General features: G+C 45.7%; 1 protein-coding gene and 1 long non-coding RNA gene across 2 annotated transcripts; both read right to left on the reverse strand.

Moving 5' to 3' along the window:
* Positions 1-3,926: 3,926 nt before the first annotated feature.
* Positions 3,927-4,841, reverse strand: LOC139054382 (uncharacterized). The gene has a single exon (XM_070531299.1). It carries the CDS (start codon positions 4,839-4,841, stop codon positions 3,927-3,929), a length of 915 nt encoding a protein of 304 aa, XP_070387400.1.
* Positions 4,842-5,970: 1,129 nt separating this feature from the next.
* Positions 5,971-13,986, reverse strand: LOC139059318 (uncharacterized). Its single transcript, XR_011514081.1, has 3 exons — positions 13,942-13,986; positions 9,150-9,212; positions 5,971-6,164 (listed from the first exon to the last, which is right to left on the reverse strand). It is a non-coding gene; the product is annotated as an uncharacterized lncRNA (long non-coding RNA).
* Positions 13,987-15,896: the final 1,910 nt, after the last annotated feature.

A 15,896-nucleotide genomic window follows, 5' to 3' on the forward strand; every position in this document is an offset into this window, starting at 1 on the left:
GCTTGTTTTACCTTTAAGCTATACCTTTTATTATGTTTCAGTACGACTACTGCAGCCCCTTCATTAATGCTGGAGAGAGAGAGAGGTAGTTTAATGAATGGAAAATGTAGAGAGGTCGGCCGGATAATGGAGCATCTGGCCTGCTACTCTACGTAAGGGAAGGGGAAGAGGGGAAGAAAAAGGGTCACAATGGGGGATGATAATGGGAGGAACGAGGTGATTGACACATTAAACAACTAATATCACAGGCGTGAGTCCAGGCCCGTGTCACATAGGAAACGTGACAGTGCACGCATTGTCTCTGTCGTCTGCCAACTCTGTGGCCACGCGCCTAGTAAGAGGTCCTCTGACAGTGGTCCATTGTGTAATTGTCTCAATGTACCTGCCAATGTCAGTCTTTCTCGCGCATACTCAGGGCACACCACGAGCACATGTTCTATAGACTCTACCACGCCACACACTGAACAGTCCGGGGAGTCTGTCCGTCCAATAATGTGCAAATATTTGCGCGTGAAGGCGACGCCTAATCGCAGTCGGTGTATCAGGCATGTATGAGGGCGTGGAATTCCACGCAGAATTGGAAATTTCATATCGGGATCCAGGCTTTTAAGGCGGACGTGACGAGCGTCTGGCTGGGCCCAGTATCTCCTCGTCGCACTCCTCATTAATTCCGACAGGAGGCATGTGATGTCCGGTCTGGAGAATGGCACTGCAGTTCGCAGGCCATTGCTGAGGGCGCGCCTTGCTGCAGCATCGGCCATCTCATTACCGTTGAGCCCACAGTGTCCCGGGATCCATTGGAACACTACGCGGTGGTGTTTTTCTTGAGCGTATGAAAGCAGCTCGGTGATCTGCAGGGCCAGAACCTGATATGCGGTGTGGCGCAGGAAGCATCCCAAAATTTGCAGCGCGGGTTTTGAGTCCGTGAAAATGCACCATTCTTGAGGTCTTTCCCCGCAGATGTGGCGAATCGCTTCCCGAATAGCCACAAGCTCTGCAGCGGTTGATGTTGAATTATGGTCGAGTATGAAACCTCGAGTCATCTGTTGGGCTGGTATCACCACAGCTGCTGTCGATGCCTTAGGTGACACGGAGCCGTCTGTGTACACATGAACATATGTCTGGTATTCTGACCAGATGTACGCGAGAGCAAGTTGTTGTAGTCCACTGACGGGAACCAATGATTTCTTTAGTATGCCGGGGACATGTACGCACACGGAAGGTTGAACCATCACCCATGGTGGTTTGACGGGGTGATATGGAAGGGCATAGCCTGTTGTTATGTGGGGTAGATGGCAGCGGAGTGCACTTGTGAAACTGCTTTCCGGACGCTCATGTAGAACCGACGTCAATGGATGGCAATGGTGTCGTGTCAGTAAGCGTAAATACACACGAAGTGGTTCGTGGGACAGGTATATCGGTAATGGGCATACGTGGGCTTCCTCAATTGTGCCTTTGTTGGAGGCACGCCGTGGCAACCCGAGGCATATTTTGAGTGCCTGCGCTTGGACGCTCTCTAATGTCCGTAAGCAGGAAATGCTCAAGTTTGAGAGTATCGGAAGGCTGTATCGAATGTAGCCCACGAAAAGAGACTGATAAAGTCTTAGTAATGAGCCTTCCGTGGGGCCCCATTTCATGCCTGTTGCGAAGCGAAGAACATGGCAAAACAGATTAAGTTTTTGCTTCAACATGTTAACATGCCTCGTCCATGACAAATCGCGGTCAATGATAATGCCCAAGAATCTGTGGTGGGAGACATACGGCAATATGACACCGTTAATGGAGATCGGGTAGCGGCAGACGGATTTGCGCGTGAATGCAACCACAGCACATTTTTCGGCAGCTAAGCACAAACCCTGACGCCGTATGTATCGTGAAGTAGATGACACAGCCCGTTGTAATTTCGCACGTAGTTGTGGGCGTGTTGTACCAGAAGCCCAGATGCAGATGTCATCTGCATATGCACTGATGTGGATGTGAGGTGGAAGCTCACCCACCAGGCCAATCAGTGCCACATTAAATAATGTTGGGCTGAGAACCCCTCCCTGAGGAACTCCGCGGCATACCTGATGACGGTTAGTGTCTCCGTCAGGCGTGGACATGTAAACGAAACGGCCGCTGAGGTAGCTCACAATCCACAGGTAGAGCCGGCCGCCAATACCCAAGTCATCTAGGGCATCGAGAATGGCTTCATGAAGGATGTTGTCGTAGGCCCCTTTGATATCTAAGAAAACAGCGGCGACGAGTCGGCGTTGACGTTTTTCATGTTCCACTGTCGTAACGAGGTCAATGACGCTGTCAATTGAAGAACGACCCCGCCGAAAACCGGTCATCATGTTCGGATAAAGATCATTTCTTTCCAGAAACCATTCGAGCCTCGCCAGGACCATTCGTTCCATAACTTTGCCAACACAGCTGGCTAATGCAACTGGGCGGTATGAGGTAAGCTCATAAGGAGTCTTTCCAGGCTTCAAGAGAGCAACCAGGCGGCTGATCTTCCACTGCTGCGGAACAATACCGGAGACCCATGTGTCGTTGTAATAATTGAGCAGTGCAGTGCGACCAGCCCTGCCAAGGTGAGACAGAGACGAGTACGAGATCCCGTCAGGGCCAGGAGCAGATGAATGCCGACACGACGCAAGAGCAGCCTCTAATTCGGGCATCGTAAAGAGCAAGTCGTAGTGGTCACTTGAGGAAGGTGGCGCGAAAACTTCGGATTGGATAGAGGCTGGTTGAGTTGTGCCCACAATCATTTTGCAGAAGTCGTCCGCTACCTCTACATCATTGCGGCGTTGGTAAAGGGCCAGAGCACTGAAAGGGTACCTGTCTTGTGGGGGGAAACGTAGGCTCCTGACTACATGCCAAATACGTGACAGCGGCTTGCGAGGATCCAGTGATGAGCAGAACTTTCTCCAGCGCTTCCTTCCTAATTTCTCGAGATGGCGCTTTATGTGTCGTTGAGCTCGGCGACAAAGGGCGAGATCGTACGTGGATTTCGTCCTTCTATATTTCCTTTCAGCGCGCCGTCGGACTGCGCGCAACCTCTCGTATTCCACGTCGATAGGAGACCCCGATGAAGGTGCACATATGGTCCGCGTGGCCTCACCGAGGGCGGAGGTGATCAAGTCTTCTATTTGCGTTGGTGACTCGAGATTCGCACAGGAATTCTCCACGAATGTCTTAAAAGTGGGCCAGTCCGTGCACCGCACATGAGACGAAGTGGTAGGTGCGAACCACTTGATGCAGATATACGTTGGTATGTGATCACTGCCATGTGTTTCCACATCACTGAACCACCTAATAGAAGACTGTAGTCGTGAGGAAACAAACGTCAGGTCCAAGCAGCTACTATAGGACGCGCCACGCAGAAACGTAGGAGAGCCATCATTAATATTGACGAAATCCTGTGAGTGCATAAAGTCGGACAAGGCTTTGCCACGGTTATTCATTACTGTACTTCCCCATTGGGGGTGATGAGCATTGAAGTCGCCCACAATAATATGGGGAGCTGTGCAACTCTGGATTGCTGAGGACAGATACGAGAAATCAATGTGATCTCTGGGTGGAATGTAGCCGCCGAGGATCGAGAAGACCCGCCCTTTAAGTGTTAACGTCAAGCAAATGTAGTGGTTCGAGTTATGGTGCTGGAGGGCAAGGCGGTAGTGTGGAATATCTCGGCGTATGCACACTAATACCTTGCTGGTTTCATCAGCTTCTCGAGACCACAGCAGTACATATCCAGAAAGGCGGAAAGCAGAAGGCATGTTGGGCTCACATATAACAATCACAGGGAAGCGGTACTTCTGGACGCGCTGTCGGAAGTCACTTAGGCGACCACGCAGGCCTCGGGCATTCCACTGCATCACTACACTGCGACGTATGTGCATCGACACAGAGAAGGGGTTGTGTGGTAGCGCCATAATGAATCACTGCAATGCCGCCAAGAGCGGCTCAATTGCATCCAAAAACTGAACAACAACCCTTGCTGTTGGCGTATTGAGGCCTGAAAGCAGCGTACGCATGGAATGTAAAAGTTCTTTTAGAAGAACGTTCACCTGCTGGTCTTCCGGCTTGTCCTTAATGTCCACTGGACCGGCACGGATTGATGGACGCGTTGCTTCGACGACTTTTGAAGACAGAGCAGGCCATTCCACATCAGAGGAGGTGGATAATGTACCCGCATCTTTCTGAACCACCGTGGTAACATGGGCCGCTGCAGCAGGCGGCGTCTTATCATTCTGCAGCTCAATACGTTGAGGCAACGGAGCTGAGAGTTGCTGTGACGGCGCCTGAGACAGACAAGTGACGCGTGACTCTGGGCGTTGGTGTCGGGAACGACGTTTGCGGCGACGAATAGACGCGGCCGCTTCTTGGTGACTGGAGTGTTCTTTTACCATCTTCTTCAGGATAAGCCTCTCGTTCTTCATCCTTGGACAGTCTTTAGCCGTCGCCTCATGAGCGCCGAAGCAGTTGGTGCACTTGACTGTCTCCGTCTTGCAAGTGTCATGCTGGTGTGATCCGCCGCATCGACGGCAGGATATGTCGTTTCTGCATACAGCACTCACATGGCCAATCCTGTTGCATTTGCGGCATTGAACAGGCTTTGGAACATACAGACGGACAGGATGCCGCACATAGCCCACCTTGACGTGGGATGGGATGGAGTCGGCTTCAAAAACAACTTTAACACACTGTGATCGGCCGAAACGATGAATGTCGACTATCTTGGCCGTAGATTTGATCAGTGTCCGCAGGTCGCTGTCCGTTATTTCAGGGTCTACGTCTGTGATAACTCCAGCGGAAGTCCGTTTGCCGTGAGAGAGATAGGGGCGGACCGGCATACCGCCTAACACTCCAATTTCTTTCAGTTTGTCCACGGACGCCCGAGATTTCACATCTACCGTAAGGACATTCTTCCAAGCGTTGATTCTGACCTCTTGGACTTGTCCCGGAATCAGTCCCAAATGCTGGAGAATTCGTCAATGTTGCCCGCAATGTCTTTATGGATAATGAATGCTGCGCCGAATCGCTTCTTATGTGGCAAACCTCTATAACAGATGACATGGCCATTGGTGAGCACTGTATAAGCCTCAACAGTTCGCATCTCACTAAGGCCAATGATATCCCTAACCAGGCCTGATAGTTCTTCAAAGTGTCCTGTTAAGCTAGCTTCAATAGACAAGCAGAGTTCGGGCGTTAAAGGTTTCCCAGGGCCAGTTTCTATTGTTGCAAATTCAAAAGCAATAATTTTATACCTCTCACGTCATGGTCACGTCGCGCATATTCATCCTATTCATATATATATACTGTGAAGTAATACCAAGCAGTTAACGGCAAATCAATAAATGCAGACATCACCAATAAAATATTTACCGTGAATATAATAAAAATACTGCACTTCAGATACAAACTTGGAAAACAGCATACGGACAAACACATAAAAATAAAGCTATCTAATACATTACATGAACTAGAAAATGATTAAGTTATGTACAGCGGCTTTGAAGAGGTCAAAGTCTGATTAATGGTAAACCTGAGGCGTTGAGAACGAAATTTTAAACGGTAAGACTGGCGTCCATTTCCCTTGTAGTGTGGAACCAAAAAATGAACTAAAACATTGTTTGCAATGAATACTTTGTCACTATAAACTGATTTCGTGTTTCTGGTCACTGGTTCAACGAAGCTCAATAAACAAGCAAGCCTTATGCAGTCCACTAAGTTGGACAAAGACGAAAGGTGTAAACGTAATAGAGGAATAATACTTCAATAAATGATACTGCAACACATTCTAATAGACAGTCCTGCTAACAAATCTGGAAGCAGATATCAGTAAGGGCAGCAAGTATCAAAAGATTAGGGAAGCAAAATGGTTAGGGCATAAAAAAGAGGCCAGAATGAATGCTTCAGTAGTGGTTAAGTTTATTGATCGGACGTACTTGAATTTTCTCATCATAATAGCGTTGCTCAAAGGACATAGCAGCTTTCAGGTGGGGGACACAGCATCGAGATGAAATACGAAGCTGAGTTTGTTCCTGCAGTCAGTGCAGCTCACTCAGTTGGTTGCAATTGTTCTGGCTGATATCGCTCAGCCTCATCATCCATTCGTCCTACCAACTCCGGCCATGCGGCCATGCCAACTCCGGCCATGCTTTGGATCAGTGCCACTGCAATGAAAAGCGACAATGACGAGTAGGATGTTAAGTGTGAATGGTGCTGATACCAAAATGCTTCAGAACGTTTTAAATTAATATAAAGGGCGCCCATATTTTTATTGTGCTAGCATTCGCCGCTTACTTCATGAACTTTCAGGGTGTGTTCTATGATAGTTTGTGTCGAACGTTTTTTTCACCTCCCATTTTTTATTGAAATGAAAACAAAACAGCGAGACGTAGTAACTCTGTAATTGTGAAGTATATCCCTTTTCATATAGCAGAAAGAACAATATCAAAATTTGTATGTTTAAAGAAAAGGAAAAAGAAACAATCTAACCGAGTCGAGAATTCCCAGCACGCAGTCCTATACAAACACGAACATATATTTATATATCAAAGGCAAAGGGAAGTGCCACCACCACGAGTTAGCAAACAGTCAAAAACTCATGCTAGCGGCCGTGATGCACAGTGCGATTAGCAGGTAAACAGATCAGGAATCCCACCTTCATTGGCTGCTGTGCTGAGAAAACAGGCTTTGAAACCAACCGTTGAATCAACTTGGGTCACTAAGTGTGGGGTAATGTGTAAATACGTGTCGCTGTTCAACGAACCTCTTTCGCGCCAACACAGGTCACTTTTTATGCCCCGTATATGCATTGCAGAGTGGGTAGGTACGCAGACGTGTCCAAAGACTCCGACGACTACTTGGATCACTAGATAAGTGTAAGTCGATCTTTGACGACCTTCAATGAACTTGCAGCGCCCTACGATGCCGCAACGCGGGGACACCAAGGTCGGCATTCTCAGCGGGTGCCTCGTCGCCGGCGGAGAAACAGAGGCGAAATAAAGCTGGGCTGCGCGTGCTCGGTGCACAAGCATAGTCCGAGCAGTTCTGTTCTGAAGCATGCTACCGGTCCTCTTGTTCTGGTGATCCCCTGCGCGTCCTCAGCTCCCCACAACTATGACTCCGGGATAAGAGCGGGCCGACCTCAGCAACCTAGCGCCCTCAGGAAACATTTCGCTTCACGCTAGTTCACGCCCACCGAATGTCGCAGCGGTGCCTCACCGCCTGGCGATGTTCTGGCGCAAAGCCAGCAGGTTTGGTTTGCCCAGGTTGAAGCCATTTTTAATCTGCAGCCCATTACCACGGAGACTTCTCGATTTGTAGGAGCCTGCTACGCTCGTCCTATTATTCTTGCGCTCAGCTGCGCCCTCCTCGTTTACCGCAAACTTCTTTGATGTCTACTTGGGTCAGTGGTGCATTCCGCTCTACGAAGTATGTCGTTAACGCCATCATGGCAACAAGGTTTTGCGCCGCCAGGAATGGACCACATTAGACTGACGAGAAAAGATCGCTTAAGTTCTTCAGATGGTAGGTGGTACCGCCCCCACGTCACAAAGGTTCATCAACCACAGAAACTCAGGGCTTTCAGCAGGCTGCGCCATAACTGCACGGTTTGCGTGCCGCTCTTCAATAAGCATCTCGCCGACTTGAATTCCTGAGGGTGTGACATTAGGGGCGCGGAAAGCAAGAAAACGATTCTCAGCGTTGGCAGGCAACTGCTCGTCACGTTGGTTGTCTCCAAGGCCATGTGCGGACCTCTCGGTAGCGATACCAGACTGCGCAACAGGCCCAGTGAGTCGAATTTGGTTTTAAGATTACGCGCTTCTCGACGTTCACACGCATGCAAGAGTTGTGTATTCTCGACCCCCCGCACAGAATATGCGGCTGCTCCGCAAGATGGCGCCAAGTGTTCTGGCGGAAGCGCGCAAAACGAGGCTTGCTTGGATGGTCAACACGCCTTGCGTTGCTATATGCATTCAATGTTAAACGCATTAGCGTAGACAGTTCTCATTAAATGGGCTTGCCAATATTTTTTGTTGCCTCGCGGATGTGTTCACTTCCCGCCGGTCACTGGTCCTAACAATTTATATAACCACCTGATAAGCCCATCATAGAACATTGGGCACGAGCTACCACTACAGAAGCTGAGTTTTGAAAGCGCAACTGAAGAAATACTGTATAAAATAAATGTTATAATGTAATGTAATGAACTTTTGTAATGAACGAAGCACTTTTCATAGTATTTAGTCGCAAATCTGTAATATTGTCGTAAATAAAGTGGGTCTCACAAATAAGTGCTGCGAAATATGCATACAGAACAAAAATTTCAGGACAGCTGTTGCGGATCAGGGAGAAGTGCGCACGTCCAACGACGCCTACACCATGCGGTTCTGGGCTGCATTAAAATAGGAGGATGTTTTGATCTTCGTTTACAATTTCATTATTTTACCAGAATCTCAAATGCGCACCTAAGGCAAGCACAGCGATTGGTAAGCGTAGTGGCATCATACGCAAGTGCTAATACAGGGTCCTGAATATTTGGCTGCTCGTGTTCAAAAAAAGGTTTTGCACTCACCGCTGCACTTTCTTGCTCAAATATTGCAGAACGATCGCATTTAGTTGTCGACTTCGTTTAGAATAATACTTGGCATGATTGGTCACCTGTTTTTAAAGTAAAATTAAAAAATGGAAAGAATAGGGTCCTAAAAGACGGCGCTCGCACAGATTTGTGTCGAAGCTTGCCGGAAGCAGCGGGAAGAAGCTGCTTCGCAAACGAAACGGCATCTTCAAATCCTCCGGCTCCGCGGCAGCAGCTCCTTCTTGCTGCTGTTGGCAGGCGGCGACACAAGTCTGTGCAAGGGCTGGCAGTTTTTCCCATAGGTGAGAACAGTTTCTGATTTGTTTCCTAATAAACCGGCGACTAAGCATGCGAAGTGTTTATGACTAAACGAAATCGACAACAAAATGCGATCGTTCTTCAAAATTTGAGGAAGAAAAATGCAGCGGTGAGTGAAAAATTGTTTTGTGAACATACGTAGGCCTAGACCCCGTACTCTCTCACACGTTAGCAATATACTGTAACATCGTGAAAATTCTGCGATTGATCAGTTTGGTAGAAGAATGCAGTTGCAGAAGTTGCAACGTAAGCTTACCTATTAGGGTGGCTGCCACCACAGCGATGTTTCTTCCCAGTAGCCCGTTCATTGTGTATTCACCTGCAAAATATGCATTTTATGCTCTGATTACTGCCGCGTGAAGTAAAGATAGCTTGAATACTTCGCGGAATAACTTGTGGTTATCGCAACTGACATCTTCGTGTTCCTGCTGCTCCAAGCACCTACGAAGTATGCTGTGCGAAACTCGTGTGTCATTGCGGTCCGACGTTCATGCGCATAACGAAAGTATTCACATCAATAACAGTGTTTCACTTGAAAAACCACACCTTTTTCATGCTGTTGATATGCCTGTACATCCAAACGGAATTTCGGTTCCGGTGTAATAAAAACATTGAGTTATTACCCAGGGTGCCGACCCCTCCAACAATTGCTTCAGCTGCCTCTGTTGTCTCCGTGGTTACAACGAATATCTATGACGCCGGAGTGGTCCAGTTGAGTTCTGGTTAGGGAGAGATTGCAGACCTTAGATCGGTAAAAGACGCGAAGCTTTGCCAGAACATTATAAGCGCTTCCATAGTTCATTACGTCTTGTCCAAAAGGTGCGAGCAGCCGATATGGTGTTTTCACGACAAGCGGCAATGGAAAGACATTCGAGGCTGTCCAGACATTCCTGTTCTAAATAAATAAGTATTAGTTGCTTTTGCTCTTGTACCATTGATTGGCAATATCTTGCAAAGAGCGGCTTTGGATATTTCTTTCCAAGTAGCATCATCGTGGGCAGTCACTGTCTCATTGTCGATTTTTCACGTAATCCCTGGCGGATTTGTCTACTTGCGGCAGATTTCTTAACATTGCGCACATGGGGCGGAGCACTGTCGTTATGTACTTTATAAACGCTTGTAGCAAAGACGTATTATTGCGAGTTACCCGCTTACTCTTTTGCACAGTCATGGAAAGTTCAGTTTTGAGCATTCGTGTTCTATTGGTGTATTACGTCAGCAATTGTCCCGCGTATTTGTTCATCAATTTACCCATACACTTATTCGTGATTATTGCGTCAAGTGGGCGTTGAATGTGAGTTGGGTGCAGTTGTTCGAGTGAGAGTTACAATGTGAGTCGTAGTGGATGTCTGTATATCTAGTCTGAAAAGCATACTGTGCGGGGGAACGTGCTAATCTCCCTTTCATTGTGCAAGGAGTGGTGTTCTTGCCGGCGTTCCGTGGTTGAAGTCCTCTCTTTCGAGGTTAGCAATGCAACCCGGGCGTCTGAGTGAATGTTTTTTTTTTACCTCAAGGGATGTCTCGTATCGCGAAGGACCGCCAAAAAAGTTAGTCGTTGTGTAGCAGCAGTCCTAGAGTTTTGTCACACCGATTATTTCCCTTCCTCAATATACAAGTTACTCTACTTGCAGCGAACTACTGGACAGTTCTTTCCTTCTACTGTTCCACCTTTTGCAGCATGGAGTTCATTAGCGATCACCCAGCTGCATTTTGAACAGCCAGTCCCTCAAGAGCAGGACAGAAGTGGTAATAGTTTAAATGCCTGTGCTTCCGATCTAAGAAACGCGCAGTGCACCGCCCAAAGCGCCATCTCGTTCCTGTAAAGGAAAGTACTCTTCAAAAATTGTCTAATTGATGTCCATCGGTGTCCTGCTGAAAGGAGGCGTAATTACGAAATAGGTTAATGCGCGTAATTTCCACCAGGACATGCGGTCAAATCAGGAGCTTGAAAGGTAGAATCATCTAGTTGCCTCGTGCACGGGTAGATCGAACGGGACGAAACTGGCGAGCAGCACGTCATCAGACACACATGGAGTGCTCTGTTGAATGTAGGAGGCAAGCGCAATATTGCAATAGCGCACAATGTTTTAAATTATTTAGAAATTTTTGAGACTCCAAAGCGTGTTCTCCTTTTGCATATTCGAAAATAAAGCAAATACTAATTAATCTGGAGCGAAAAATGCAAGAATAAAGAACTGCAGAATCTGTAGTGGACATTTCGAATATCTTTGCGATTCATATTATTCTTATTCTTACTGCCTGAGTTGTAAAATTGCGTTAGAGGTTTTATTAAAAACAGCATTCGTATTTATGATGTTACTCTTTCCTTAATTGCGTAAGAAGCTGTGATCTACCAGGACGCCAATCGAGCTCGAAAGTGTTGCTCGTCTTGCTTGTACCCAGCGAAGAAAATATCCATCTGCATAAAAACCTTCCTCTGGTACTGAATGGACTCAATGCCTCACATTATAGGCAATATAGAGTAAATGAACTCTAAATAAACGTGAAGTGTAATGAAATTAATCTAACGGGTAAATCAATGCTGGCCCAAAATCTTGTGCCTGCCAGTTGAGCCATGCCGTTTAAGAAAGGCGCGCCATAGATCAAGCTGGAATCTTTACAACATTGCTGAGATGCAATTCAAGATGGTGTTCTAGCTATATATTTAATTTCAGAGGCTGATAGTGATGTTTCCGTACTTTTATATCTCCTTGCAACTGGTCTTGTTAAAATTCGCGCAATACGCACTCCATTCTTGTCTCATATTCTCGATTGTTGTTTTATTTTCCGCCCTACGTATAACATCAGCAGTCTCTAACAAACAAGTGTAGTGGGAAAGCACCAGACATACGGAAAGCGTATAGAATTATTATATGGTCAGCATGCAAATAAGAAAATAGTGTGGTTTGTTTCATTATGATGTCGTCGCACTCACTAAAATGTAATATCGTCTCACGTTAGGCCATAACTTCATTTTAGACGGCTATATAGGAGATCACAAAAGTATTCGTTATAAATCTCAAGAAGACCTGCTGGCTACCTGACAGACTCTTGTATGAGCCACACATTATCCACAATTTTGACAAGGTGCGGCACTTACATTAGTCAGAACGTTTTGGTTCGGTCCCGTGTAAGGGCCGCAGCCATAGGGCTTCCGATATTAGATGCCACTACTAGATGACTCTAGCCATCTAATAGCGTCACACAGGGATACGCAGCGTGTGAAAATTCACTGATGCGCGAGCGCGCCATCGGGCCAACGAACGTGATAGCTTCTCAAAAAGAATTTGTGTTTCCTCCGTATAGTTGACTGCCAAGGTATGGGTGCGGCATCTGCCCGGATGCTCCAGTTACACGAGTATATGCGGCATTTATGTACGACTGAATGATCCCACACCCATTAGAAACAATTTTAAATCAAGTAAAGATGTCCTAGTGTGATAATACTGCGCGAAATATTGACGAGGTGTAAATCAGGCTATTCCGCTATGATTATGTAGCTTCGGGCTCCAAAAATGTAGGCAAAGTAAACTACAAAGATGAGATTTTCGATTAGCTACATTGTTTCTTTGTGAGAACTTGAATGACCTAAAAATTTGAAATGACACCGTACTACGCAGAGCATTGCTCGGAGAGCAATTGGGTCATCTCAGTGAAACAAGCCCTACATTAAACGTATCGCTGGAACGAGTTGATGGTGTAACAAAAATAAAAACAAGTAAGACGGTGTTCACTTCACTTCGACGTTGACTAAGAGCCGTACTGCTAGTATATTGCACCACCCCATTTATTTGCCGACAAATAGAAATGTCATAGGCGGAAGAATTTGCTTCGCTACGGTAATTGCTTATAATGCAACTTATCATATTACAATTTAAGATGCGATCTGGCAATATAAAATATGTCTTGTCACCGGAAATCAACTTGACAATTTTTTTAAATGAATGGATGCGTGGTACCTTTGAGCGGGGAGTGCAGACGCATGTTAGCCAATTGCACAGCTTTCGGGGTTCACGCAACCGCACCGTAGTGTGCCTCGCTACTCCACTCTGAGCTCTTACGGAAGTAAAGCGTGCGAACACTCCGCGTCAACGCTCAAACCAAACTCACCACCTCAAAGCCGCGGCTGCTGATATCCTTCCTATGTGTTTCGTCGTAAAGGTGCATACATTCACAAGGGCTACTCCTGAAAAATGCATCGGACGCTTTGGCGAACATGATATCACTGATGTTCCGACGCTCGAGTTGGCGGATTAGTATGCTCGTCCGTACGGCCGAAAATTACAGCAACTACTGAAAAGTGGAGCGCGGCATTCAAAGAAGGCACATTTTGAGGACTGTTCTAAATTACTTTTTAAATCTTATTACTAAGGTTCCCAGCTCAGGTCAAAGATTACACTGACTCCAAGATGCTTGGTGACATCACTGTCACGCGTCTTCAAACTCTACGGGATTTCGATCAATAATAGATTTGCACAGAAGAAGAATATTTGCTGGAAAAATTGTCCAGAGCTTTGCGAGAGAAGATGAGTATATGATTTTGAAAAATTTACAATGTTTAGGGGATACTGTTTCTGATACCTTTCTTATGAGATGTTTCTCATATGGTGGAAGAACAAGGAAAAAGAGTTTCGTATTTGTGATTGTGTATCTTGGCTTATCAGATTGATTTTATAAGCATAAAAACAATGCGACAGATGTTTCCCGTGAGATGGTTATTGCGAAACGTAATCTATTATCAATGCTTGGCCTTAGATAATCATGCTCGATATGACAAATGTCAGCCCGCAAAGCTTTCTGTTGAAAACAAAAGCTAAGTATCGAACATACAACATAGAAAGCCGTCGCGCATTGTGCGAATAGCGTTACTGGCTCACCGGGAAAGGATAATGCGGGATTTGTTAACTTGTTTCGCTCTATCGAAAACTCATATCTCATGCAGATTTCTTTTTTTTGCAGCATTGCGAATCTAAGGGAATAAGTTTAAAGAACATATGTCTAGCGTATTTGGAGGCTGCGGATTCCATCGCTCGCTCAAGTTTACTTACCGTTCGAAGAATGTGGGACTAGGCCAACAGCAATTGGGAATGACGGTTACAGTTTGAAAGTACCTGTTTCACGCGGGCTTTTATAGAACGACGGAGCACATCCCTGAGCGAGGGCTGTAATAAAGCAGGGATTAGCAGAAAAAATTATTAGTGAAGCATAATGAAAATTGCTTTGATGTCGGCATTGTCTAATTGCTCCAAGTGAATGCGAAAATACTTATTAGCTGGATGTATGTGACCATAATAAAATGGAAGAAAAAATATGACAGGAACAACAACAGAAACCTCACGTGATTAACTTTACTTATATTTCAATATACCCGCAGCGCATTGCATGTACAGACTTAATGAAGGTTGCATAATATGTTATTAGTTTGGACGCCGTCTCTCTTCTATAGACTCATTCACTGTCATTTTTTTTTGTATTTGCGGAGCATGTTTCATTTTTTAGCATATTACGCATTTATATTTGCGTTGGTTGAATCATTGTTTTACTCATGCAATGTGAGTCGAAGTCTGTGTATTCGCTTTAAAACAGTTTGTGTGTTCGCTTTGAAACTTGGATAGCAATTAGAAAACAATTATATAATTCCAGGCGTTACAGTAATTCAGCGCATTATTGTATTACCTCCATCCTTGGTCTTGAAATTAAGCACTGGCCATCAGTCCCCAGTGGCTGCCAAGTAGATGCCGATGGCACGCGACGCAGCCGAGGGTGCTAAGAATTTATAAATTCGGATGGACCGGCACGTGGAACTCAATCTGGAAACGTTTAGCAGGCAAATCCTCTGACATTTAGCTTACTTAGCAGACCTCCTTGAGGAATTGTAATGGATTGTATGGGTTATTGTTTGCGTAAATGTGGTTAAGTGAGCTGATGAGGCTGATACAGTATTGACTAAAGGCCACGTTGTCTGCTGCAGAGGTCATCGAAAAAACCGTGTATAAGGCGTAAAATTTCTAACTCGAAGGTAATTCACCAAGCAAAATTTAGCTAACCTATCGTACGAAACAAAGGAACTAATAAGGAAATGACGATACACGAAAATGTCCAAATCAAAAGGTCAGAGCCATCGCGAAACTGTCAATGCTTTTCAACAAGAAGAAAGCAACTTACATTCGAAATTAAAACGTAAGAAAAAATTTAACAAGCAGTAAATATTTGGAGCGTCATGAATTCTGTAAAACGAAAATTAAGCTTAGGACATGGCAAGATGCATGCTGCGAGAGATTAGCAGGGCAATGTGATCAGCAATATATATCATCTAGTTAACAAAGCAGAGATATTCTGTACTGACAAGCAGATTAGCGAAAGCATCAACGCCACATTTATTGTAAGTGGTCAGGAACAGGATGTAAAACATACACATTAAACGAGCTGTGAGGTCAGAAGTGTTTTCAGGGACTTGACCTACACGAAAAGCGAATGGAGTAGATGGAGTAAATTTAGTTTTGCTCAGAGATACAGGGGATATTATATTTGACAAGCTTGCGAGCCCGTTTACCCAATGCATCACAACATCCAGAGTACCATAAAGTTGGAAGTACTCCAACGCCATATTTATACTTAAAAGGAAGAGGTCTGGACACCGACCAAAAATGGTTTAAAAGAGTTATTTACGTTTCGGCTCCCCCACGGGAGCCTTGTTCACAATGAAAGAAGCGGCAGAGCTGGCGCCCCTTTTTATGTGCGTCTCAAAACATGATTAAGGCACCTGGCATACATGGGCGGCAGATTGCCTTCGTTGCGATTAAGAGTGTGCGCCGTGGTTTGGATGATTAGGGACTCAAGATAAAGACGCGAAGAATGATTTCGCTCCTTCGCAATCACACGAGATTTCTCCCAGTTAATCTTATGTGATGTGGCTGCGCAGTGTTCGGCCAAGGCATTTGAAGCAACGTGTCGTTTCTGGACGTCATTCATGTGTTGCTTAAGTCTTGTTTTGAAGTTGCCG

This window comes from Dermacentor albipictus, chromosome 1, assembly GCF_038994185.2.
Source record: "Dermacentor albipictus isolate Rhodes 1998 colony chromosome 1, USDA_Dalb.pri_finalv2, whole genome shotgun sequence".
NCBI lineage: Eukaryota > Metazoa > Arthropoda > Arachnida > Ixodida > Ixodidae > Dermacentor > Dermacentor albipictus.